At 44.1% G+C, this 26,095-nt stretch overlaps 2 protein-coding genes across 5 annotated transcripts; both read left to right on the top strand.

Annotated features, from left to right (window-relative positions):
- On the top strand, positions 1–8,046 carry pigw (phosphatidylinositol glycan anchor biosynthesis, class W). Of its 2 annotated transcripts, none has more exons than XM_084178389.1 (2): positions 1–85; positions 5,377–8,046. In XM_084178389.1, exon 2 carries the CDS (start codon positions 5,380–5,382, stop codon positions 6,847–6,849), a length of 1,470 nt encoding a protein of 489 aa, XP_084034515.1. In that variant the 5' UTR covers positions 1–85; positions 5,377–5,379; the 3' UTR covers positions 6,850–8,046. The 2 variants fall into 2 exon arrangements, with proteins under 2 accessions (XP_084034515.1, XP_084034514.1); XM_084178388.1 differs by lacking the exon at positions 1–85 and adding an exon at positions 3,624–3,782.
- A 723-nt stretch (positions 8,047–8,769) lies between these two features.
- ggnbp2 (gametogenetin binding protein 2) lies at positions 8,770–25,575 on the top strand. Of its 3 annotated transcripts, none has more exons than XM_084178696.1 (15): positions 8,782–8,841; positions 8,896–9,066; positions 9,786–9,910; positions 10,564–10,644; positions 10,853–11,106; positions 11,477–11,575; positions 12,297–12,410; positions 12,536–12,745; positions 16,856–17,030; positions 17,296–17,484; positions 18,047–18,275; positions 23,191–23,316; positions 23,974–24,119; positions 24,347–24,574; positions 24,735–25,575. In XM_084178696.1, exons 3-15 carry the CDS (start codon positions 9,818–9,820, stop codon positions 24,927–24,929), a joined length of 2,139 nt encoding a protein of 712 aa, XP_084034822.1. In that variant the 5' UTR covers positions 8,782–8,841; positions 8,896–9,066; positions 9,786–9,817; the 3' UTR covers positions 24,930–25,575. The 3 variants fall into 3 exon arrangements, with proteins under 3 accessions (XP_084034823.1, XP_084034822.1, XP_084034821.1); XM_084178695.1 differs by having other exon boundaries at positions 8,814–8,859; XM_084178697.1 differs by having other exon boundaries at positions 8,770–9,066; positions 18,047–18,221.
- Positions 25,576–26,095: the final 520 nt, after the last annotated feature.

The raw sequence follows: 26,095 nt of genomic DNA, 5'->3' as shown, positions 1-26,095 counted from the left end.
CATTTTCTCTGATTAATCTAGGATGATTAATGTATTATCAACGTATATTTGTTTTGAACCACGCTAGCTACCGAAGGAAAGTGCGGTAGGTGAAAAATAATGAAGTATGTCTGTGTATGATGTTAGTGCCAAATGCTGGCTAGCCAGACTTGTCGCTGAATGTCTCTAGACTTGTTTCATTGAGGCATCAATGATTTTCAATCTTGTAATCACATTTTGTAATGAAATAATTAGTTGGTTGGTTGGCATACAAGTAAACAGATCTGCTTGTACTTCAGCTGCTTGTACTTAAGGTAGCTGCTTAGCTAGCTCCTTATGGAAAAGTCTCAACGGATCCTTGGGAAAAAAACTTGGGAAAATCATGACGTCAGTGATCATTAGGTCGGAAAGTCGGAACTCCAGAAAGGCCCGAGTTTCCGACGAGTTGGATGACCGTTCAAAAGATTTTAACCAATCCACGCTCGTTTTTTTCTCCGATTTCCCAGTTGTCTTAAACGCACTGAAGTTAAAAGTCGGAGATTTCCAAGTTCCCAGTTGATTTGAACGCGGCATCAAAGGTAGACTCAGCGGTATGGCGTAATATGACGTAGGTGCACAAAGTAAACAGCATAGTGGGTCAATTTCCCCAACAACTACATTTCGAACTTGCAACTTGTGTATTCTACTTGCGTTGAAGCGCAAGGGTAAACTTCTATTGAAGTTAAAAACAGCTGTTTTGGTCCCATACCTACCAAGCATAAGCGTGAATGGTAAAATTGTTGTATGTGCCATTATAGCTTCTGTGGCAGCGCTATTGACCCTATCTCCATTGGAAGTAGTCAATTTTCTTCTTTACAATTGGCTGATCCCTCCTGATGACCCGGTTGGACATGACTCCCAACAGTCACCAGGCGGGATCAGCCAATGAAGTTGGAAGTCCGACCAAGTTGACTACATTAAAATGGTGGAAGCCGTCTTCTTCTTGTTTGAGGTTTAATGCGGTTGGCTTCCAATAATTGTTGCATTACCGCCACCTACTAGAATGGAGTAGAACACCCTTATACTTTGCTTGAAAAAAATAATAAAAAATACCCTACCATCTATCGCTACACGCACAAAAAAAATATCATACTCCACTATTTAAATCTATTTAGTCCTACTTCAGGCCAACAGCCTGAAATTATGGGACACCGCCACTTATCACACCCTGTAACTCTGCTGACGTCAAATCTCGCACACCCAAATACCTCTCTGCAGATGCCACCACAACCTCTAATTTCTGTGACTTACGGTCCATCCCTGCAGTACAGTTGATAACCATTGCTATAAATGGCTAAAATCCAATCTTACTGAAACATATATCCCTTGTTGGTTTATCCCTCTGTACTGGTACAGATCTACTACTCACACCACTCCTCTCAGGATCCCTCCCCCTTAACATATCTTCATCTACTTTCTTAATTGCCTCAGCATATGACAACTTCTGCGCTACTCTAACCCTGGAAACCTCAACCTGCCTCTCTCGCACGGGACATTTCTGATCCCCAGCCCCCATGGGCACCCCTACAATTAACACATACCACTACTTTCCCCAATGCTACACATTCCTTTGTCTCATGCCCTTCTGCACACTTCTCACACCTCCCTCTTACACACTGTTGCCACATGCCCATAAGCTTGACACCTGTAACAATGTAATGTATTCGGCACAAAAGCTCGTACAGGATAACTTGTATATCCTAACATCACTTTGTCAGGCAAAGACTCAACATCAAAACTCAAAAGAACAGACAATGACTCTTCTGTTTCTCCACTCACGCCACCCTGTCTGCGTCACACCAAACGACGAGCATCACAAACACCGGGAATCTTCCCCTTCAGTTGTTCAGCTTTCACATTTACCACTACCCCAGTAATCACTCCTTTCAATGGCGCCCTTTTCTTGAGAGCAAAACAATTCACATCTCTTGCCCCCATTCGTTTAACACGGAGCGCCTTCTCCCTCTGACCAGCACAAACACAAACAATTATCACTAGACCACTTCTGGTTACCCTCACCGATTCCACAGCACCCAAATCTGTTTTCACCCACCCTGAAACCACAAATGGATCAGCCAAAAGGCAAGGGTCCACTTTTTCAAAAAACTTCACTCCTTCTGTCACAGACTGATCTTTATCCTGACCCTTGGTGCACACCACACCTACCACCTCCGATACGTCGCCCTCATTCACTTCCATTTCTCCTCCTGTCTTCAACTCACTCTACTTACACTTTCTACCATTCTTCTTTAACAAACCATCTCCCTTTTTTCCGCCATTTTTAACCGACTCAAGCTCACCCTCTTCCTCCCCTCTCTCTCTTAGACCTCCTCTGCCTCTCTTTTTCCCCTCGAGTCTAGTTTGGTATTACGCTACAAGCTTGGCACACGTGTATTTGGGGAGTTTCTCCCATTCTTCTCTGCAGATCCTCTCAAGCTCTGTCAGGTTGGATGGGGAGCGTCGCTGCACAGCTATTTTCAGGTCTCTCCAGAGATGTTCGATCGAGTTCAAGTCCGGGCTCTGGCTGGGCCACTCAAGGACATTCAGAGACTTGTCCCGAAGCCACTCCTGCGTTGTCTTGGCTGTGTGCTTAGGGTTGTTGTCCTGATGGAAGGTCCTGAGCGCTCTGGAGCAGGTTTTCATCAAGGATCTCTGTACTTTTCTCCGTTCATCTTTCCCTCAATCCTGACTAGTCTCCTAGTCCCTGACGCTGAAAAATATCCCCACTCCCTGACCAAGGCCCTTCTCCCCCCGATTGCTCAGTTTGGCCGGGCGGCCAGGTCTAGGAAGAGTCTTGGTGGTTCCAAACTTCTTCCATTTAAAGAATGATGGAGGCCAGTGTGTTCTTGGGGACCTTCAAAGCTGCAGAAATGTTTTGGTGCCCTTCTCCAGATCTGTGCCATGACACAATCCTGTCTCGGAGCTCTACGGACAATTCCTTCGACCTCATGGCTTGGTTTTTGCTCTGACATGCACTGTCAACTGTGGGACCTTATATAGACAGGTGTGTGCCTTTTTCCAAATCATGTCCAATCAATTGAATTTACCTCAGGTGGAGTCCAATCAAGTTGTAGAAACATTTTTAAGGTTAATCAATGGAAACAGGATGCACCTGAGCTCAATTTCAAGTCTCATAGCAAAGGGTCTGAATACTAATGTAAATAAGTTATTTCTGTTTTTTTATATTTCATAAATTTGCAACAAAAAAACTGTTTTCAAATCAAATCAAATCAAATAAAATTGTATTGGTCACATGCGCCGAATACAACAGGTGCAGACATTACAGTGAAATGCTGACTTACAGCCCTTAACCAACAGTGCATTTATTTTTTACAAAAAAAGTAAAAATAAAACAACAACAAAAAAAGTGTTGAGAGAAAAAAGAGCAGAAGTAAAATAAAGTGACAGTAGGGAGGCTATATATACAGGGGGGTACCGTTGCAGAGTCAATGTGCGGGGGCACCGGCTAGTTGAGGTAGTTGAGGTAATATGTACATGTGGGTAGAGTTAAAGTGACTATGCATAAATAATTAACAGCCTTGTCATTATAGGGTGTTGTGTGTAGATTGATGAGGATTTTTTTGTGTGCATTTAATCCATTTTAGAATAAGGCTGTAACGTAGCAAAATGTGGAAGTCAAGGGGTCTGAATACTTTCCGAATGCACTGTACATCTTGTTCTTGCCTTGTCAAGGGACGCCATTTAACCGGCTATCACAATCCACCCAGTCCGTTCGGTGGAAGCCCTCAATGGCGCTGCCCATGGTAATACAGACTTTTGGCCACTAGCCTCTATCACTAGCCTCTATCACTAGCCTCTATCACTAGCCTCTATCACTAGCCTCTATCACTAGCCTCTATCACTAGCCTCTATCACTAGCCTCTATCACTAGCCTCTATCACTAGCCTCTATCACTAGACTCTATCATTTGAGTTCAATCGCTTTTTGACGAAACCTTCCATACATATTTTCCCATGGAAGAATGGTCAGAAAGTGACTTTTTGGACCTGAATGCCAAAACATTCAAGAGATAAAGGTGCTCAAAGTTTGCCCATTTTGTATACCCCACCATTACATTTTAGTCACCCTTATCCAGAGTGACTTACAGGAGCAATTAGGGTTAAATGCCTTGCTCAAGGGCACAACAACATACATTTTTTTTTTTTTTTTTTGACATTATAAAATAATTTGAAAACCCTGTTTGTAAGCTTTAAACAATATCTCAACCGTTGATCTTCTTCAGTGATGAAGACATGAATGTCTCATGGTAGGGTGGGGAATGCAAAATGGGTAAACTTTGAGCACCTTTATCTCTTGAATGTTTTGGCATTCAGGTCTAAAAAGCCACTTTCTGAGCGCTTCTACAATGGGCAAATATGTATGGAAGGTTTTGTTCAAATCTGAAGGGGTGCTGTCAAAAAGTGATGGAATTCAAATGGATTTACCCTGAAGCGAACCCATGCACATGCGCAGATACTGTGTGTAACTGTGTGAGAGCGAAGTCATGCATCTCGCTTACCGCAATATCTGCAGTGCTGCTAGTGGCAATGTTATTTCGCTGAGTTTAACTTTAAGGGTTAGGGTAGGGTTTTTTGCATGACTCCCGAGTGGCGCAGTGGTCTAAGGCTGTGCCACTAGAGATCCTGGTTCGAGTCCAGGCTCTGTCGCAGCCGGCCGCGACCGGGAGACCCATGGGCGGCGCGCAATTGGTCCAGCGTCGTCCAAGGTAGGGGAGGGTTTGGCCAGTATGAAAAAAACAAAACATGTATGCATTCACTAACTGTAAGTCGCTCTGGATAAGAGCGTCTGCTAAATGACAAAAATGTTTATGGGTTAGGGCAGGGATCATCAACTAGATTCAGTCACGGACCGTTTTTTTTTTTAATTGAGCTGATGGTCAGGGGGCCGGAACATAATTGCAAATCATTTGTAGACTAAAAATGTACCCCAAGAAGCCCAAACAGATATATTTACATTTACATTTTAGTCATTTAGCAGACGCTCTTATCCAGAGCGACTTACAGTTAGTGAGTGCATACATATATATATTTGACTAAAACATAATAATTTCAAACCTTGCTTACATTTGTATACAATCACGTACAGTATATCTCGCTATTATGCGTGGGAATACTTTGGAACAGATTTCCAAAATTAAAATCACTTGGAGCTGATTTGCTGATGTTTTTAGTCTTTTTTTTATGTCCAACAATTTTTTTTTCTTGCTCAGAAAACTTGGGTGTCAAATAAAATCAAATGCGGCCCAAATTCGGCCCACAGGCTGCCAGTTGGGGAACCCTGGGTTAGGGTAATGGTAGGGATGTCCTTATGATGATTTTTATTTTCCTCCTTTTGTAGGAAATGTCAAGCCCGAGGGAATTGAAGGAGGCATTCGTCAGCAATCTGAATGGGACCAGCCTTGGGGAAGTTGCCCTGGGCTCCTTTCTGGCCCCACTGTGCCTGATCAGCAGAGGACTGTTTCTGATTCTATACCATCTGGGCAAGGGGGTGCTCCCCCTCCCCTGGATCGCCCACTTCGTCCTGGACTTCTCCATGATCATACTACCACTGGTCTTATCGTGCACCGTTCTGAGTGACATCCTTCACCTAGTCATCCTGGGCCTGGCGGTTGTGTGTGGGGCTGTGCTATGCTATATCTACCGTACCAAAAGGGCAACCGCTGTCAAGAGCTTCTTCCAGAGCCATGTTCAGTGCGACCAGGTCCCCTTTGTGACTATCTTTCGAGTCCTGGTCAATGTGAAAACGGCCATAAGCATTCTAGCTGTCGACTTCAGCGTGTTCCCCAGACGCTATGCGAAAACGGAAACCTACGGAACAGGGGTTATGGACTTTGGTGTCGGAGCATATGTCCTCGCTAACGCCCTCGTCTGCCCAGAGGCACGGAGGAAGGAAGTCTCAGGATCCAAGTTAAGCCAAGTGGTAAAACAGTTCATGTCTGTCTGGCCCCTGGTCATTCTAGGCTTGGCCAGGCTGGTGAGCGTCAAAATGTCTGGTTACCACGAGCACGTGTCAGAGTATGGTGTGCACTGGAACTTCTTCTTCACCCTAGCCATAGTCAGAGTAGGGGCTTCTGTTCTCTTGGCTCTGTTCCCTGTCAACAGGTCATGGCTCCTGGCTCTTCTGATTGGAGGGCTTTACCAAGTGACCCTGGAGATGTCTGGGCTGAAGTATTCCATCATCCACAACGATGACAGGACAGGAGGATTTCTGCAAGCCAACAAGGAGGGGGTTTCATCTGTTGTGGGCTACATAGCCATCTACATGGCAGGGGTCCAGATTGGACTGTACATAATGCGACCAAGGACACAGGTCAAAGAGTGGATCAGAGTGATTTGGAATCTCTTGTTGGTTAGTGCTGTACTGTATACTACCTTGGTCCTATGTCAGGCCTCTGTTGAGCGAGTGTCTCGCAGGATGGCCAATCTACCATTCTGCCTCTGGACCATTGCCCAGTCAATGTTTTTCTTGTCCTGTTTAGCAACTGCTGATGTTATTTTGGTTTTTATGAAAACGGTATCAGGTTGTTCATTGGTGTCCTCTTCCTGGTATCCTTGTAGAAAGGAAGCTTCTGCATCCGAGGAGAAAATGGAGAAGAAAGTTGAGGGACTTTGTCTCATTCAAGCTGTGAACCGTAATCAGTTGTTGTTTTTCATGCTTGCCAATTTACTGACTGGAATCACAAATGTGCTAGTAGATACATTCAACAGTAGTGATTACATTTCTGTGTGTGTTTTGCTGTCATACATGTTCATAAATAGTTTTGCGATGTACATTTTACATCTCATGAAAATCACAGTAAAATTCTGGTAAGCACAGTGCTGTTCTCTTTACAATGACTGACCTCTTCTTATTTTAACAGTCATAAAGACTTATTCAAATAAACTGGAGTGTTTCTTGTTGTTACATTGTTTTCCATATTATAGTTGGTGTTAAAGGTCCCAAACAGTCATTCTGATTCCCATGTAAAATTGCCTTTTAAGTAACTAAAATATCACCCATTATATTTTTCTTGGTTAGATTTTTGTTGTTGTTGAAAAAGTACTTTTTTTCTCATGGCTACCTACCAGGAAGTTTGAAAAGACAGGCTGAGCCGGTGGGGATCTTATATTTATGAGCTCGCCTTGACAGACAGCTCTTTTGAAACGCCTATTTCATGAATTGTGGATTCAATGTTGCAGCAAAATCATCTGAAGCAAATTTGGTAATACACAAAGCAACTCAAACATCAGTAACCACGTTTCCATCCAGTTTTTATGTGAGTAAAGTCATACCGTATAAAAAAATACATAATCATGACAGCTGTGATGAAAACTGGTAGTTTTAGTACAATTGTATAAACGCAGACAGAATGTGTTCGTTTGACATGGTGGGATCTTTTTGTGTCTGTAAAATTAATTATGCGAGAAATGGTGGTGGAAACGCCTTTATGCGCAAAAATATCGAAGTAAACTTGAAAGTGCAAGGTGATGAGCTTGATGCTCCTTTCCAATTAATATCGAGGGTCTTATTCTGGTGACATGATGATCGATGCTTGACTACCGTTTGACAAATAAAAATAATCTCACTCTTTTGTCCATATCTGCGAGCTGTTGGCTAGAGCGCACGTGCCAAGACCAGAGTGGGCACAATCGCTATATACAGTAGCGATGGAAACCCATTTAACTATTTTATTTTTTTATTCGGTACATGGGAATTTAACCGCAAAAGTAATTTGTATGTGCACTACGTCATCACGCACAGACTTTTATCTGCAACAAGTACATTTTATGGAACATTTGGTGGGGAAATGCGTTTTGGCATCAGTACAGTAGCTATCTAGCTATATAAACCACGCCCCTCTGCAAACACGCCTTCTCCGATGTTGGTTACAAGGCAGTACTTATTTAAATTTGGTTAGAGAATATCATGTTACTATTGGTGTATTAAAATGAGAAGTTGCCGTTGTAAATATTATGCAAAGATGTTGTACAAATATGATCTCTTGATAATAAAATGCTTTCAAATGTTTCGTTTTTATTCACATTTAATGTCACTTTGATCAAATATATTATCATAGAGAAAACTGTGCAAGTTTTGGTTTTTGCCCTAACACTACACAGCTGATTCAAATAATAAACTAATCATCAAGCTTTTGATCATTTGAATCAGCTGTGTAGAGTTAGGGCAAAAACCAAAACATGCACAGTGTTTGGGAAACGCTGGGTTAAGGTTAGGCAAGGGTTATGGTAAAAGTAGCCTCGACACAGATAGAACATTGAGACAGATATTTCACCGGATGTATAAATGTGAAGCATCCGCTTGGCGTTTCCACTACCAAATATGGTAGTGAGAGGAAGCCCAGTGGCTGGCAGTGGGAGAAGATGGAACGAGATGGATTTTGGCCGACATTCTGCTACTTTTCTCATCGATGAAAGATTTGATCTCAATACAGTTATCTGTTCCCAAAACTACAATAGGTTACGAACAGATTGGACTACGTTTTTTAGACTTTACCCTTAGCCAAAGTTTTTTTTAATGGAGTTGTTTAGGAGCATAAAGGCGAATTTTAGTTTTTGCACACGCGCACTTCACAGAGTAGGCGTTGCCTAACAGAAATATGCAAATATATGCTAGAACGCACCAATAGGATCTCGCTAGCTCGTGTTTGGCTCTGCCCACCGCCTTGCTTGTTCTGCCCACTATGACTCTTTGTTCTCATTTGAAACGGCGGGCTGTGGTCTATCTTGGTTTAGTTATACTAAATCTTTGGTCTTGCGTTGCCATACCTCCAAAATCCCAAAACGGGTTATAGACTAGGTTAAGGTTATAGACTAGGTTAAGGTTATAGACTAGGTTAAGGTTATAGACTAGGTTAAGGTTAAGGACGTCCCAAGAAACACGGATTGCGCGAACCTTGCCCGGAAGTTATTTTTGTTCGTACGTCTTGAGTGCAAAGGTTACATGAATATTCCGCCGCTGGCGCATACACCTCTGTGACCGTCGCACTTGTTTGTTTTTTTGTATTAAAAAGGCAACTTTTAAAAGCGGGTAAGTAATGTACGATGATTACTTGTGTTTACAAAAAATAATGTCATTATACTCGTGTAAATTCGGAAAGAAGTGTCTGTTTTTAAGAACATGGACAGATCTGTTGACGCACTCTGTCTGAGGCGAGAGCTAACGTTAGCCAGCTATCTGTGGCGTTCTGACGCTTCAATTTGATAATAATTTCCTCAGACCCTGGACGTAGTTGGTAGTTAGCTAACTTAACAAATAATGTTAACCACATAGTTAGTTACTAGTAAATATAAACAAAGTCAATTGCGTAATCTAACACGTCATGACTGTAGTTTTTGTATTTTCTTAAAGATTGCGCCTCAGTTTCAAAACAACTGAAGTTCTCTTACTAGCTAGCTAACTTTGCTAACGTAAGCACCACGCTAGCTAGCCAGCATTTATTAGCATCCACTTAACTAGCCAATATGGTCATAGACTTACTGCAATGTGTAAGCGTTTTAGGAATACTAGCTAAATTGTTGCCGTTATCATATTTTCAAATCATTAACTAGTTAGTTAACTAACGGTACATTGCAATGTCACCTTCCAATTTATAATTCGCTAACTTACATAGCTAACTTTAACTTTTGATATTATGCAATGACAAGGCATCGAAATTGAAATGACCCGCGACGTAAACGTTAGCCCTAACTATTGGTGAAACTGCGACTGTTGGATTTGCTCAATCTGTCCCCACTGTATACCGGCAGTACTGCGACCACCACGACAGGAGCTGGAAAACATGGCGCGCCTGGTTGCGGTTTGCAGGGACGGGGAAGAGGACTTCCCTTTCCTCGCAAGACAGATTCCCCTGTACATCGATGACACTCTCACGGTAAGAAAGTGCAGTGTTTCCGTCTCGCACACGGTGCTGTAGTTTGAAGGCTTTGCAATCAGTCACTCTTCTGAAAGAAGCTATCTATGTCGAGCAAGAAACTCAGGTCAAATGCCTTGACGTTAGTTGCGAGCGAGAGGACTACTGTTACTAGGCCTCTCCAACAACTAGCGTTAGCAAGCTAGCTAGCCCGATTCTCCAACCGGCTTTCCAGTCAGCAATATTGTTTGCTAGCTAGCTATTTTGGCATACCGAGCTATCTCGAGCGGTCATGAATTTAATGATTCCCTGATGTATGTTATGTAATGTATTTTTGAATTATGTTTCTGAGCTGTTAGGCTAGCCTAACTGACCAGCTAACCGGCAAGCTAATCACGACTGCAAACTGTTAATTGTATGCGGTTGCTAGTTAGCTGGGTGGGTGGCTTGCCTAAATGGTTATCATTTGAGCAGTGGTAGTATATTAGATACTGAGCATGCACATATGTTGGCTATGCAGGAACTGTATGGACAGGTTAATGTTGGAAGAGCATTCATTTAGTGGACAGCTTTACTTGCGCTACTTTACATAGCTGGTGTAGCATCCCCCAGTCATGTGCTGATGACACTTTCACTATGAATATATGTCCCTTTTTTTAAATTTGTTATTACAGATGGTGATGGAGTTTACTGACAGTGTCATGAACCTTGACACTCACCAGATCAACAGCTCTCAGATGAAGCAGTTTGTTGAGGTGAGTGAGTGCTGTGACAGTTAGAAGATTTGAGTGTACCTTTCAAACATGGCTTGATAATGTTTACCTTTAAGACTGGTTGTCTTACTTTGCTCAAGGATTAGGCCTTTATTTCTTCACCACTTAGCTACTACACACAGTACTAAGACAGTACTAAGTCAAGTGGTGTCTAACTCGTGTGTGCCTGCCTGCCTCTGCCTCCCCTCAGCATCACAGCATGCTGAAGCAGCAGGACCTGAACATCGCCATGATGGTAACTTCCAGGGAGGTGTTCAGCGCCTTGGCCCAGCTGGTGCCGTGTGTGGGCTGCAGGCGGAGTGTGGAGCGCCTCTTCTCCCAGCTGGTGGAGTCCGGGAACCCGGCCCTGGAGCCCCTCACTGTGAAGCCCACCGGCGTGCTGTCTGTCACCAAGGCCTGCATGGCCGACGCAAAGATGCTCTACACCCTCTTTTACGTCCACGGGTGAGTGAGAGACCTGTCACAAGACTCATACTCCTGTAACCATCATACTTTATTGGCCTGTCAGACTGCTTCTTGTGTAGCCTACCTTTTATTGACCTGTCTCCAGACCAACTCTTTTATCTGTACTTTATTGGCCAATTTGCCTAAGAAACAATCTCTCAAAACTGTGCCCTCGATTGACAGCATAAATATTACATCCAATTTCTCGCATCCCTGTCAGAATCAGCTGTGTTTGTGTGTTGGAAGATTTTTTGGTTTAGCATATGTAAGTACTGAAACAATTTGACCGCTATGTTTTTATGGTAAACTATTAGCATAAATAATGTGTCAGACTGGAAGATAAAATAATGTTGTTGTTTTGTTTTTGTAGGTCAAAGTTAAATGACACGATCAATGCCATTCCAAAAAGCAAAAAGAATAAACGCTGCCAGTTGCACTCCTTAGACACACACAAACCTAAGCCTTTGGGGTGAGTCACATTTACCACCGCTATTTATTATCTATTAAACTGCTTGTGTTGGACTTGTGACGTCATGAATGATGATACAATTCTAGAAAAAAAAAAGTTGTAAAGCCTCTTCTCTCAGATCTTGTAAATGAAATGTAGGCTGAACGTCCACATTTTGGTCACACCAGGGCCAGACTAGGCCATTTCAAGCTACAGTAATAGTCATTTGTGATGTGCAGTATTGTAGTGTCTTTGAGGTATCTCTGAATCTTTAGAGGAGAAGGGAGCGTAGACAAAATGCTAGGTTTAGAGAACAACAAAGATGGAGGAGCCAAGACAGACAGCAGATGTAGCGTCGTTTTTCCCTTTGGACGCTGTCCGGCCCCCAGCAGGTAGGCAGCAAAGCAAACACTGCTTGTTCATTCAGAGTGTTTCTAACTGACATTTCTTGATGCTAGTTAGTTATCGCCAGTCTGAAGTAGTTGAGTTCATTGTCAGCATCTTGTATTATGTTGTGTACATGTACATCTGTGAAGATCTACGTTTTTCAAAAGTAAAATACTTCTGAGTTAAAGCTAATTTTTAATCAGGATTTATCCAGTGAATACTTGCCAATGTTAAGTTGGCACGCATTACCTTTTCGTCACCTCTATTGTGAAGCTGACTTGATAGGTTTATTGATTGAAATAATGCATTGGTTGAATCGTGCATGATGTCAACAATGGGGGTTTGCTGCTCACAGGGGAAGCTGGATGGATGTGTGGGAGCTCATGTCTCAGGAGTGCAGGGACGAGGTCGTCCTGATCGACAGCGCCTGCCTCCTGGAGACCCTGGAAACATACTTGCGCAAGCACAGGTAAGTCATGGTAATGGTTTTAAGTAATATAGTCTGTTTACATCCAATGGGCTTTATTTTATTTTCGCATTAGACTGCTTGGGAAATTGTACTAATGTTTTAATCTTCCCTTCTCTTCCTTTCAGGTTCTGTACTGACTGCAAGAACAAGGTACTGAGAGCGTACAACATCCTTGTAGGGGAGCTGGACTGCACTAAAGAGAAGGGCTACTGCGCTGCCTTGTACGAGGGGCTTCGCTGCTGTCCCCACGAGCGCCACGTCCACGTCTGCTGTGAGACTGACTTCATGGCACATCTCCTGGGCCGGGCCGAGCCCGAGTTCTCCGGAGGTTACGAGTATGTAAACTGCTGCCTTTTTCCTTTGTTCTAAACACATGTAGTAACCTACAGTGCTGGCAAAATACATTGGCACCGTATAAACTGTTCTTAAATAATTCTGTATTTCTTCTGAAATAAGTTGCAATTAAAAAATTATTTGGTCTCCACACATTAGTGGATTTTCAACATTGCAGAACCAATTTTATTTTTGTTCAGTTTACAAATGGCCTGGACCACCTTCTACTTTTCAGCAGCAAACTGCTCTATTGCTTCAATGTTTGAGGGGTGCCCTCCATCAACTGCTGTGTTCAGCACTTGCCATAGGTTTTGGATGGGATTCAGCCACTCAAGAACAGTCCAGCGTTCCTTCTTGAACCATTCCAGGGTGCCTTTGATGTGCGTTTGGGGTTGTTGTCCTGCTGGAAGACCCACAATCTTCAACAGAGAGACAGTCGTTTTTGGACACTGGGTTGAAAATTGCACTCCAAAACACCTTGATAATCAGCAGAGTTCATGTCTTGCATTATCGATCCTCCCCCGTGTTGTCCTCTGTAGCTCAATTGGTAGAGCATGGCGCTTGTAACGCCGGGGTAGTGGGTTCGATCCCCGGGACCACCCATACATAAAAATTTATGCACGCATGCCTGTAAGTCGCTTTGGATAAAAGCGTCTGCTAAAATGGCATATTATTATTTTTATGTTTGATTGTAGGGAGAGTGTTCTATTTTTAATGGTTTACTTGGCCTTTGGTAAAACATAGAAAGACCCCACTGCTGAAGGAGACACAAAGAAAGCCAGATTGAACTTCTGTAAAACCTAAACTAACTTAAATCCCGGGGGGGAATGTTTTGTGGACTAATAAAACAAAATTGGAGCTCTTTGGCAATACAGATCAGTGCTATGTTTACTGACGACCAAATTTAAGCATGAAATGAAAACACCCTCCCTACAGTCAAAGATGGGGGAGGTTTGATAATGCTGCGGGGTTGCTTTGCTGTCTCTGGTACTGGGGGGCCTCGAACGTGCCCAAGGCATCATGACATCAGCAGGTGGTTTGGAGTCCAACGTTCCAACACGGTGTCCGAAAACTGGGTCTCCATTGAAGGCCCCAAACACACATCAAAAAAAGCACCCAGGAACAGTTCAAGAAGAGATGCTGGACTATTCTGGAGAGGCCAGCGAAGAGTCCAGATCTGAATCACATCCAAAACCAGCGAGCGCAGAAAACAGCAGTTGGACTTCCTAACGGGCCGCCCCCAGGTGGTAAGGGTAGGTAACAACACATCTGCCACGCTGATCCTCAACACGGAGGCCACTCAGGGGTGCGTGCTCAATCCCCTCCTGTACTCCCTGTTCACCCATGACTGCGTGGCCAAGCACGACTCCAACACCATTAGGTTTGCAGACGACGTAACAGTGGTAGGCCTGATCACCGACAAAGATGAGACAGCCTATAGGGAGGAGGTCAGAGACCTGGCCGTGTGGTGCCAGGATAACAACCTCAACATGATCAAGACAAAGGAGATGATTGCGGACTACATGAAAAGGAGGGCCGAACACGCCCCCATTCTCATCGACGGGGCTGTAGTGGAGCAGGTTGAGAGCTTCAAGTTCCTTGGTGTCCACATCACCAACAAACTATCATGGCCCAAACACACCAAGACAGTGGAAGAGGGCACGACAAGATTTGGCATGGGTCCTCAGATCCTCAAAGTTCTACAGCTGCACCATCGAGAGCATCCTGACTGGTTGCATCACTGACTGGTATGACAACTGCTCAGCCTCCGACCGCAAGGCACTAGGTAGTGCGTACGGCCCAGTGCATCACTAGGGCCAAGCTTCCTGCCATCCAGGACCTCTATACCAGGCGATGTCAGAGGAAGGCCCTAAAAATTGTCAGACTCCCGCCACCCTAGTCCTAGACTCTTCTCGCTGCTACCGCACGGCAAGCGGTACCGGAGCGCCAAATCTAGGTCCAAAAGGCTTCTTAACCTCTTAAGGATCGGACCCTTTATTTTTCAATTTTCTCCTAAAATGACATGCCCAAATCTAACTGCCTGTAGCTCAGGACCTGAAGCAAGGATATGCATATTCATGATATCATTTGAAAGGAAACACTTTGAAGTTTGTGGAAATGTGAAATTGATGTAGGAGAATATAACACATTAGCTCTTGTAAAAGAGAATACAAACCCCAAAACTTTTTTTTGTAATCATCTTTGAAATGCAAGAGAAAGGCCACAATATAATATTGCAGTTTAGACGCAATCAAGTGTGTGCAAGGTTTCAGATTGATCCAGTGAAGCGTTGCAATACTGGACTATTTTGTATCAAGTCTGCCAAAATGTGCCAAATTGGTCAATTGATACATTTTCAAGTACATAACTATAGAGAACATACATAAATGATATGGTAATACAAAATGTAAGTTTACACACTCCCAGGAATGTAATACATGATGGATCATTAGCTTATACACTAACTTTCACACATCTAGATGGCTGGGTGGGGTGTGGAGCCAGAGACAGCAGGGGTTCAAACTGTAGAACCCGGTTCCTACATTTGAATATACACATTTTACCCAACAAAACAATTTTACATTTTATCTCTCGGACCCTTAGGATGACAAATCAGAGCAAGATTACTGAATCTAAGTACATGATTTACCTTCAGAGGTGAATGTATCAAACCAGTTGCCGTGATAAGTTTTTTGTTGTGCACTCAAACAATAGCATGGTATTTTTTTTTTACTGTAAATTGGACAGTGCAGTTAGATTAACAAGAATTTAAGCTTTCTGCCCATATAAGACATGTCTATGTCCTGGAAAGTTTGCTGTTACTTACAACAGTCATGCTAATCACATTAGCGCCCGTTAGCTCAACCGTCCGTATACGGGACACCGATCCCGTAGAGGTTAACAGCTTCTACACCCAAGCCATAAGACTTCTGAACAGCTAATCAAATGGCTACCCAGACTATTTGCATTGTTTCCCCCCCCCCACCCCACCACCTCTCTTACGCTGCTGCTACTCTGTTTATTTGATTTAGTGGAGGGCACCCCTCCAACATTGAAGAATTAGAGCAGTTTGCTGCTGAAAAGTGGGCAGGACTTCCAGTAGACGGTGCTGCAAGCTCATTGATGGCTACAAGAAGCGTTTGTCTGCGGTTGTCTTGGACAAAGGCTGTGCAACCAAGTACTATCCCCAGGGCAGTGATGTAGTCACGTCACTACACCCCGAGGTCTGGTCCCTAGTGTCCAAGTCTGAATCCTTTATACTCAGGTCACCATCCCTTGGTAGTGCTAAAAGAAGCTGTCCAACCATCCAACCTTTCTACGGGAGTAAAGTACGTGGGATTAAAAAATGTCAGGACAGGCCTGATGGAAACCGCAAATTTGTCGGTGAACTTTCCAAATGTCGACAAAACTAAATACTCTAGACAAGGTGGGATCTTTTTGTGTCAATTGGATGGAAACCGATCTACTGTTGCACATTTTAAGGCTAAATAGATGAAACGGCTATCTAACACTTGCTGTTGTGGCTAGTATGTTAAATAATACAAAATATATTTTCTGACAGTCACAACTGGTCAAGTCCCAGGCTGAGCCACTAGTGGTCCCCAGGCTGAGCCACTAGTGGTCCCCAGGCTGAGCCGCTAGTGGTCCCCAGGCTGAGCCACTAGTGGTCCCCAGGCTGAGCCGCTAGTGGTCCCCAGGCTGAGCCGCTAGTGGTCCCCAGGCTGAGCCGCTAGTGGTCCCCAGGCTGAGCCACTAGTGGTCCCCAGGCTGAGCCACTAGTGGTCCCCAGGCTGAGCCAAAGGTGCCAATAATTTTGTCCATGCGATTTCTTTATTTTTAAATTGTAAACTTCAGTTTACAAAAATATAATAAGTTCTCCAATGTTTAAAATCCAATAACATGGTGTTACATTTCGTGTTATTTTACAAGAAATTGGGAATTAAGGAAAGTGCAAGGGTGCCAATATATTTGTCCGGCACCGTAGTAGTAAAGTATGATCCAGTCACTCCACTTAGTTGCAGTTCTTCCACTACCTTTTTGGTTGCTGGTTAAAGACCATCATATAGAAGTAACATGCAAATTCTCACAACTCTCTTGCCCTCTCTCGTTAGACGCAGAGAGCGGCATGCCAAGACCATTGACATTGCACAAGAGGAGGTGCTGACCTGCCTGGGCATCCACCTGTACGAGCGGCTGCACAGAATCTGGCAGAAACTGAGGGCAGAGGAGCAAACCTGGCAGATGCTCTTCTACCTTGGCATCGACGCTTTACGCAAAAGCTTTGAGGTTTGTTTGTTTGCGCAATGCCTGCCAGCATTTAGGCCACCAATAACACGCTGATGTGACACGGACAGGTTTGTTGATGGAAGTGATGTATGTAGAGCGCTTTCCCATCCAACACAAGTCTGTGTTTACAATGTGGTGACATTGTCACAGTGTATGTATTGACTCATTTGACATACTTTTTATATCATGTTTTATTTAGCCAGGTAAGTCTATTTGAGAACTCGTCTTTTTATAATAACGACTTGGTAACACCCATTTCCCCCAGACGGCTGTGGAGAAGGTGCAGGGCATCAGTCGCCTGGAGCAGCTGTGTGAGGAGCTGTCGGAGGAGGAGAGGGCCAAGGAGCTGAAGCAGGAGAAGAAGAGACAGAAGAAGAAGAACCGACGCAAAAACAAGTGCAGCTTCGACGTGTCTGTGCAGGAGGCCGAGGGCAAGGACAAGAGCCTGGATGAGGTAACCACACACAAAACACGGAGCACTGAGGCAGCATGACAACAAGGAAATACATTTTAGTCATTTAGCAGACGCTCTTATCCAGAGCGACTTACAGGAGCAATTATCCAGAGCGACTCAAGGGCACATCGACAGATTTTTCACCTAGTCGGCTCGGGGATTAGAACCAGCGACCTTTCGGTTAGTGGCACAACGCTCTTAATCACTAAGCTACCTGCCGCCCTGGAGACTGTTATAGGAAACTGTCCTTGCATGCCATCGGCATACTTATTCCACATTATCTGGTTAACCTCATCCAGGCTAACCATGTTATTGACTGATTTAATAATGCATTCTGTTTGTGACCTTGTTGTTATTCACACCCTGTGTTTGTCACATTAAGACATTCAAAATGCCATCAGTAGGTTTTAAATGGCAAATATAGCTATCAAATGTCCAGACAGTGTTTAAGTCCCTAACTCTCCCTGCCTATAACACTGCCTTCCCTTTCTGTGGTCGAGGCCATTTAGCGATATGTTACTCTAATGCTGTCCTGTCGTTCTCTGTTATCCCCCCCACACAGGGTTCATTAGAGTCTGTGGAGAGTGGTGGTGGCTGCAAGGCCTGTGGAAGCCGAGAGGGGGAGGGGGGGCATGTCGGCTGTGTGGAGGTCGTCGTCACCAGCAACGAGAGCCCTACTTCCTGCAGCTGCCCAGACGGCAACGTGCCCATCCTGGGCTCTCCCAAAGTCAAGAAAGGTAATGCTGCCACCACCATCCAACCATCACTCAAGACCAGACACCTGACCCTTGGTAAGATCAATCTTACCCAATGATGGCCATATTTCTGAAATGTATTTATTTGATGAAGGGACCATGTACAATTTTAAATGTAAATCTCAATAGGAAATGTGATGTATTATATCATAGCTAGACAGCTAATTGCCCCGTGTAGCTCAGTTGGTAGAGCATGGCGCTTGCAACGCCAGGGTTGTGGGTTCGTTTCCCACGGGGGGCAAGTATGGAGAAAAAAAAATATGTATGCACTCACTAACTGTAAGTCGCTCTGGATAAGAGCATCTGCTAAATGACTAAAATGTAAATGTCATCTTCAGTCCCCGTTGATGAATCAACAGGCTGAGCTCTTTGTGTATATGTTTCAGTGTTTTCACTTTATTCAGACAGATAGAATGAAAGGAGACGTAGCGAGGCAGAATATCGGTGGGGTCGGGATGTGTACCCATACTGACTGTGATGGTGTATATTAGGGCTGGCTGATTTTTGACCATGTTCGACAGCCATCGTCGACGGTGACGACGTCGTGACGTCACAAGTTATGTTTTTTTAGCATATTTGAACTTTTACTGCGCCGCCGGAGTCTGGCAGGGCACACCAACGCACAGGGCGACATGCCAACTGGCCGGAAATGTTCAACACATACAGTCAGTGCTAGTTAGACTATTAGCATAATGCTGATCATTGGCCTTTTTTATTGCGGACACGCCGTTGTCTGGCTTATTGTTTTCTCATCTTCCTTTTTCTCCCCAATCCCCGTTTTTGATTTGAATGCGTCTTGTTGGCCTCGGCATAGCCTACTTTTTCCCACGATCAACCATCGAAATGAATCTGTAGGTCTAACTGGAGTTCCGTCTCAGAAAGTTGTTTGCGAATAGCCTATATAAAAACATAGTAATAATGAGAGAGACTAATGGAATTAGGTAGTTGGAAATAGCCTGAAACGTTACTGCTCTACTTGACCAAAGTGTAGGCAAAAATAAATTGTGTCGTCAAGAAAATCCCTCCTGGCAAAACCTATAGCCAATAATAGCCTATAGGCCTACACATAGCCTACTGTCAAAAGTTGCAGTAGGCTAAACGTTACTTTGACAAATTAAACGTATACATTTATATTTATAATATTTACGAAGCGTTTATTAATGTCCTTTTTAATTGCACAATGAGCAATATGACATATAAGCTCCCGTAGAAGCACTTTCAATAATCGGAAACACAAAATTAATGAATGATGAGTTGTAGTTGTCTCACAAACAACTTTTTAATAGCTTACAAATTGTGCATTTACACGGAACAAAAATACAAACGCAAACACAATTTCAAAGATTTAACTGAGTTACAGTTTTATAAGGGAATCAGTTAATTTAAATAAATAAATTAGGCCCTAATTTGATGGATTTGACATGACTGAGAATACAGATATGCATCTGTTCTTCAGATACCTAAACAAAAATACAAATAATAATCATGCTGAAACGTGAAGTGATGGCAGCGGATGAATGGCATCACAATGGGCCTCAGGATCTCCTCACGGTATCTCTGTGCATTCAAATTCCCATCGATAAAATGCAATTGTGTTCGTTGTCCGTAGCTTATGCCTGTCCATAACCCCACCGCCACCATGGGGCACTCTGTTCACAACGTTGACATCAGCAAACCGCTATCCCATATGACAAATAGGCCTATTATCCAGGCTATGCCTTTTGCCTATCAGATAAAACAAATGATTATTAATAACATTCTTTGACACTCTTTTCACACCTAAAAAAAGGAATGAACATTGGCTTAGGCTAAACTAATAGCCTAAGCTTATTAGGATATGCCTTTTGCATATCGAACTGTACAAATCCTTAATATAGGCGTACAAGTTACAAAATAAATAAAGTAGCCTAAACAAAATAAGTACGAAAATAACCTAAAAACAGTGCAAAAACTGCAAATAAGTCTTAAGGTTTGACAGAATATTTTCGCTTATGCTAGGGTCTGTGTCTCTCTCTCTCTCCGTGCTCGGGTCTGTGTCTCTCTCTCTCTCTGTGCTCGGGTCTGTGTCTCTCTCTCTCTCTCTCTCTCTCTCTCTCTCTCTCTCTCTCTCTCTCTCTCTCTCTCTCTCTCTCTCTCTCTCTGTGCTCAGGTCTGTGTGTCTCTCTCTCTCTGTGCTCGGGTCTGTGTGTCTCTCTCTCTCTCTGTGCTCAGGTCTGTGTCTCTCTCTCTCTCTGTGCTCAGGTCTGTGTCTCTCTCTCTCTCTGTGCTCAGGTCTGTGTCTCTCTCTCTCTCTCTGTGCTCAGGTCTGTGTCTCTCTCTCTCTCTCTGTGCTCAGGTCTGTGTCTCTCTCTCTCTCTCTCTGTGCTCAGGTCTGTGTCTCTCTCTCTCTCTCTGTGCTCAGGTCTGTGTGTCTCTCTCTCTCTGTGTGCTCAGGTCTGTGTGTCTCTCTCTCTCTCTGTGCTCGGGTCTGTGTCTCTCTCTCTCTCTCTGTGCTCGGGTCTGTGTCTCTCTCTCTCTCTCTCTGTGCTCGGGTCTGTGTCTCTCTCTCTCTCTCTCTGTGCTCGGGTCTGTGTCTCTCTCTCTCTCTCTCTCTGTGCTCGGCTCTGTCTCTCTCTCTCTCTCTCTCTCTGTGCTCGGCTCTGTCTCTCTCTCTCTCTCTCTCTCTCTGTGCTCGGCTCTGTGTCTCTCTCTCTCTGTGCTCGGCTCTGTGTCTCTCTCTCTCTCTCTCTGTGCTCGGCTCTGTGTGTCTCTCTCTCTCTCTCTCTCTGTGCTCGGGTCTGTCTCTCTCTCTCTCTCTCTCTCTCTGTGCTCGGGTCTGTGTCTCTCTCTCTCTCTCTCTCTCTCTGTGCTCGGGTCTGTGTCTCTCTCTCTCTCTCTCTCTCTCTCTGTGCTCGGGTCTGTCTCTCTCTCTCTCTCTCTGTGCTCGGGTCTGTCTCTCTCTCTCTCTCTCTGTGCTCGGGTCTGTGTCTCTCTCTCTCCCTCTCTCTCTGTGCTCGGGTCTGTGTCTCTCTCTCTCTCTCTCTCTCTCTCTCTCTCTCTCTCTGTGCTCGGGTCTGTGTGTCTCTCTCTCTCTCTGTGCTCGGGTCTGTGTCTCTCTCTCTCTCTCTCTGTGCTCGGGTCTGTGTCTCTCTCTCTCTCTCTCTCTCTCTCTCTGTGCTCGGGTCTGTGTCTCTCTCTCTCTCTCTCTGTGCTCGGGTCTGTGTCTCTCTCTCTCTCTCTCTCTCTCTCTCTCTCTCTCTCTGTGCTCGGGTCTGTGTCTCTCTCTCTCTCTGTGCTCGGGTCTGTGTGTCTCTCTCTCTCTCTCTCTCTCTCTCTCTCTCTCTCTCTCTCTCTCTCTCTCTCTCTCTCTCTGTGCTCGGGTCTGTGTCTCTATGCCTTCAGGGTGTATTTCCAATAAGATGAATCTGGATTTGAATATAGGCTACATCAAAACAAATAAAAGGGCAATGAGGAACCATCAGGTCTAGTTGATTTACCATGTCTGGAAGGGACCACCAGAATGTTCACCTTTTCTGCCCCAGAGTAGTGAATTGAGCAGGACGATGGACTTGTAAATGTTGACTGAGGTTTGTAGTCTGTCCATCCTTTTCCCTGAATCTTTTTGCGTACGCTGCAAGTGACTTCGGTCAGGTCTGCTGCTGTTCCCACATCTTTATTAGAATGATATTATTCACCAAATCACAGTTCTGGTATAACCAATGTGTACTTTATATTGTGTTTTTCCTGCCAATTGACCCCTACATCGCCCAACCCTTGTGTGTGTGTACATATATCCAACAGTATGTGGACACCTGCTCGTCGAACATCTCATTCCAAAATCATGGGCATTAATATGGAGTTGGTCCCCCCTTTGCTGTTATAACAGCCTCCACTCTTTTGGGAAGGCTTTCCACTAGATGTTGGAACATTGCGGGGACTTGCTTCCATTCAGCCACAAGCATTAGTGAGGTTGGGCACTGATGTTGGGCGATTAGGCCTGGCTCGCAGTCGACGTTCCAATTCATCCCAAAGGTGTTCGATGGGGTTGAGGTTGGGGCTCTGTACAGGCCAGTGAAGTTTTTTTCCATACCGATCTCGACAAACCATTTCTGTATGGACCTCGCTTTGTGCACGGGGGCATTGTCATGCTGAAACAGGAAAGGGCCTTCCCCAAACTGTTGCCACAAAGTTGGAAGCACAGAATCCTCTAGAATGTCATTGTATGCTGTAGCGTTAACATTTCCCTTCACTGGAACTAAGGGGCCTAGCCCGACTCCATTAAAAACAGCCCCAGACCATTATTCCTCCACCAAACTTTACAGTTGGCACTATGCATTCAGGCAGGTAGCGTTCTCCTGGCATCCGCCTTACCCAGATTTGTCCGTCGGACTGCCAGATGGTGAAGCGTGATTCATCACTCAAGAGAACGCGTTTCCACTGCTCCAGAGTCCAATGGCAGCAAGCTTTACACCACTCCAGCCGACGCTTGGCATTGCGCATGGTGATCTTAGGTTTGTGTGCGGCTGCTCGGCCATGGAAACCCATTTCATGAAGCTCCCGACGAACAGTTATTTTGCGGACGTTGCTTCCAGAGGCAGTTTGGAGCTCTAGTGAATGTTGCAACCGAGGACAGACGATTTTTAAGCACTACGCGCTTCAGCACTCGGCGGTCCCGTTCTGTGAGCTTGTGTGGCCTACCACTTCGCGGCTGAGCCGTTGTTGCTCCTAGACGTTTCCACTTCACAACAACAGCCATTACAGTTGACCGGGGCAGCTCTAGCAGGGCAGAAATATGACAAACTGACTTGTTGGAAAGGTGGCATACTATGACGGTGCCACGTTGAAAGTCACTGAACTCTTCAGTAATGCCATTCTACTGCCAATGTTTGTCTATGGAGATTGCATGGCTGTGTGCTCAATTTTATACACTTGTCAGCAACTTTTTTTTCTTCTTTTTTTTCCCCTTCTCCAGGTCTGTCACCTCACAGCAATGGGAGTGACTGTGGCTACTCTTCTAGCATGGAAGGCAGCGAGCCTGGTTCACAGGAAGGCTCTGACGTCGCCTGCGCTGAGGGAATCTGCAACCACGACGAAGCAGGTTGGTCCATTTTCAGTTAATGGTCCAAAAATAGTAGTGGCTAGGTGTGTAAATTTGAAATTGGGATCCTTAACGTTAAGAAAAATCCCTACCTGAAAAATGTTAAATTTTTCTTTTTTCCCCACAAAATTTTAAATCACAGTGCAGTTATTACAAAACATTATTTTCTGTGTTATGGCCTAACTAGACGATAAGCTATAGAGGCCTGGGGTAAGTTGTGTAATTTAAATAAAACCAGAGTAAGAGGTGAACTTTAGGCAACTTTGGTGAATTTGCGAGGCCTGCAAGACGACGACGACATTGCCTGCTCTTGCTCTTTGCTAATGATGCCAGTGTATGTTCAGTCTTTGGTCTGTTGCTTCTAGAATATCCTAGCCTATTCATTGATGATAGCCTCTGCTTTACTCAAGTTATCAGACATGGCAAGCCAAGAAATTGCGAGATGCAGCATTCCATTGCGAGATACAGCTTTCCCTCGCTATTCACGTGAAATTTTATGAATTTTTTATATCTTTTCAATGGAAAAAATGCAGTTAAAACCTTTATGATTTTTTTCCCCATTTGTTCCATCCCTAGTAGTGTTGCTGTCATTTTCATTTTGTGGAAGGCTCTAAATGTGGCGTACCTGTCATCTCCTTGTCTTCTTGTCATCTGAAGGAGACTACTTGTGTGGTCATCACTGTGCTGAAGACAAGGAGGACGGCGGGGTGGACAGCTGTGTGGAGTGCTGGGCCAACTCAAAAGAAAACACGAAGAAGAAGAAGAAGACTAGGAAGAACAAGGGCTTGTTGTCTTACCATCAGGTGAGATGAGAATGTCGTAGATGTGATTTATCAGAAATTCCTGCTTTTAGTACATCATTTTCCATTCATATAGCCTATAATTGAAATGGACCTTTCCCATAGCCAGATTTTCCTGATGATATGTTAGCCTAGTCAGAGGTGTGATCAGGACATGTCATTCGTTGCTTCTCAGGTGGAAACTATTAAACAAAACGTAAACTTTTTCTCTTTTTTTTTTTTCTCCACAGGGTCCAAATGCAGAGGGTTGTGTTGTGGAAGAGAACAGGAGAGCGCAAAACACTGCTGCAACGTCACCGGTGTGCAGAACCAAAGAGACGTGTGCCCAGTTGTGCCTCGACACCTGTTCTAGCATTGCACTGCCATGGGGAGAACATCGGAAGAACACGAGCTATTGTCTGGAGGCAAATATCTGTGGTCAGGAGGATACCAATGCCAAGAGTCTTATGGAACTACTGGTCAGTGACGTTTTTCCAAAAGCTGTGATGGTCACTTCAGTGTCGATGTCATTATTTGTACTAGTTTTGAGTGGCGCTGTAGGATGTAAAATATGATTCAACGTGTGTGTGTGTGTTTGGAAGGTCCATTGATCAGCGCTTTTTTTTGTACTAAAAACAGGACGACTCTGAAGTGACTTCAGATGATGAGAACTGCCTCACGCAGGACGAGATCCAGTCGTTTGTGGACAACAACAAGTCCTTCTACAACAACCGCGACCAGTACCGACAGCACCTGAAAGATAAATTCACCAAGTACTGCCGCGGAGGTGGAGATTGGTTCGCTGCTGCTGCCGCCACCACCAGCGTCAATTAATGAATTAGCTGCTGTTGCACTACTCTGTCGTGAAATCTTGTTAATGGGACAACACTCATGGTGATTACCAGATTACCACTGCTCTGCTCGTGCCACCTTTTTTATAGGGAGAAAGAATTCAGTAGTACATTTTGGTGTCTTGTTCAATGATTCCTTATTCCCCCCCCCCCCCCCCCCATTTGGTTGAAGTAAATGTGATTCTTAATTTCCCACCTCTGTTCTTCTTCACTCTGTCTATCTCTCTCCTCTCTTTTCACCTCTTCCTGTTTACCTTGTCACACCGTCCTTGTTGTCCTCCTCCCCACCCTGACCAAACCCAGCTGTTTCTTTCTGGTCTCATTTTGTAGGGCTGCTGGTTTAGAGCACAGTGGATCTGATAATTAAGCTTGCAAGCTGTGACGTTAGGGTTTAGCTGTTAGTAGTCAGTCGTTTTGTTTTTGTTTTCGCATTTTCCAATTTGTCTCGGTCTCTTCCTCTGTGACACTTCATTTTAGTGGAAAAAAGTTGTACCAATAAATGTGTACAGAAATGACATCTGAACAGATTTTACAGTAAAACATCCATTTATAACAGGGATTGGATGTAATGTTAAGAAGGGCGCAATGTGTAAAATTGACAAAATAAAGAATATTTATTAATATGCATTAGAAAATTTGTGCTGTGACTTTTTTTCTACTTCTGACCTGGCAACCAACTCGTGCGATGTTCATGAAGAACCTGGAGATGGCGTGATATGAGAAGTTTATCCTCACAGGCCTGTGATTGTTAGCTGACCCAAAGGCAAACGTCAGAACAGTACTATACTTTACCGTCATCGAACTAATAATTTCATACCTATAGCTTCTTATAGTCTGCATTACATTTTCACACATAAAGGGGATTTCTTGCAAAACTTTCCAATTTAGGTTCAAACTTTGGCTGCTCTTGGTGGCAAAAGAATGCAACATGCATGTGAATGTGAAAGCTACATGGCAACAGCGCTTACTGTTTTGCTATACTGTAGCTAAGTACTCCTCTGACTAGTTAAATAGTGAGGATGACGTTTGTCTCCTAAAAGATTCCCAATTTTTAAGCAGTGAATGTATCTTGCGCATTGTGCCAGCCATAGTCGTGATCTCGAACCACCATTTTATTTGCAGCAGTATTGGAATTGAGTGTTTTTCTGT

This window comes from Coregonus lavaretus (genome assembly GCF_964263955.1).
Source record: "Coregonus lavaretus genome assembly, chromosome: 15".
In the NCBI taxonomy this organism is placed as follows: domain Eukaryota; kingdom Metazoa; phylum Chordata; class Actinopteri; order Salmoniformes; family Salmonidae; genus Coregonus; species Coregonus lavaretus.
This window is presented reverse-complemented; position numbering and strand designations above follow the sequence as displayed.

What these genes read in the sequence shown, in the direction of transcription:
- ggnbp2 (XM_084178696.1), top strand. Translation starts at nt 9,818, where the DNA reads ATGGCGCGCCTGGTTGCGGTTTGCAGGGACGGGGAAGAGGACTTCCCT. An exon ending in ACATCGATGACACTCTCACG is followed by an intron (nt 9,911 to 10,563) that starts GTAAGAAAGTGC and finishes TTGTTATTACAG; the next exon opens with ATGGTGATGGAGTTTACTGA. An exon ending in AGAGTCTTATGGAACTACTG is followed by an intron (nt 24,575 to 24,734) that starts GTCAGTGACGTT and finishes TACTAAAAACAG; the next exon opens with GACGACTCTGAAGTGACTTC.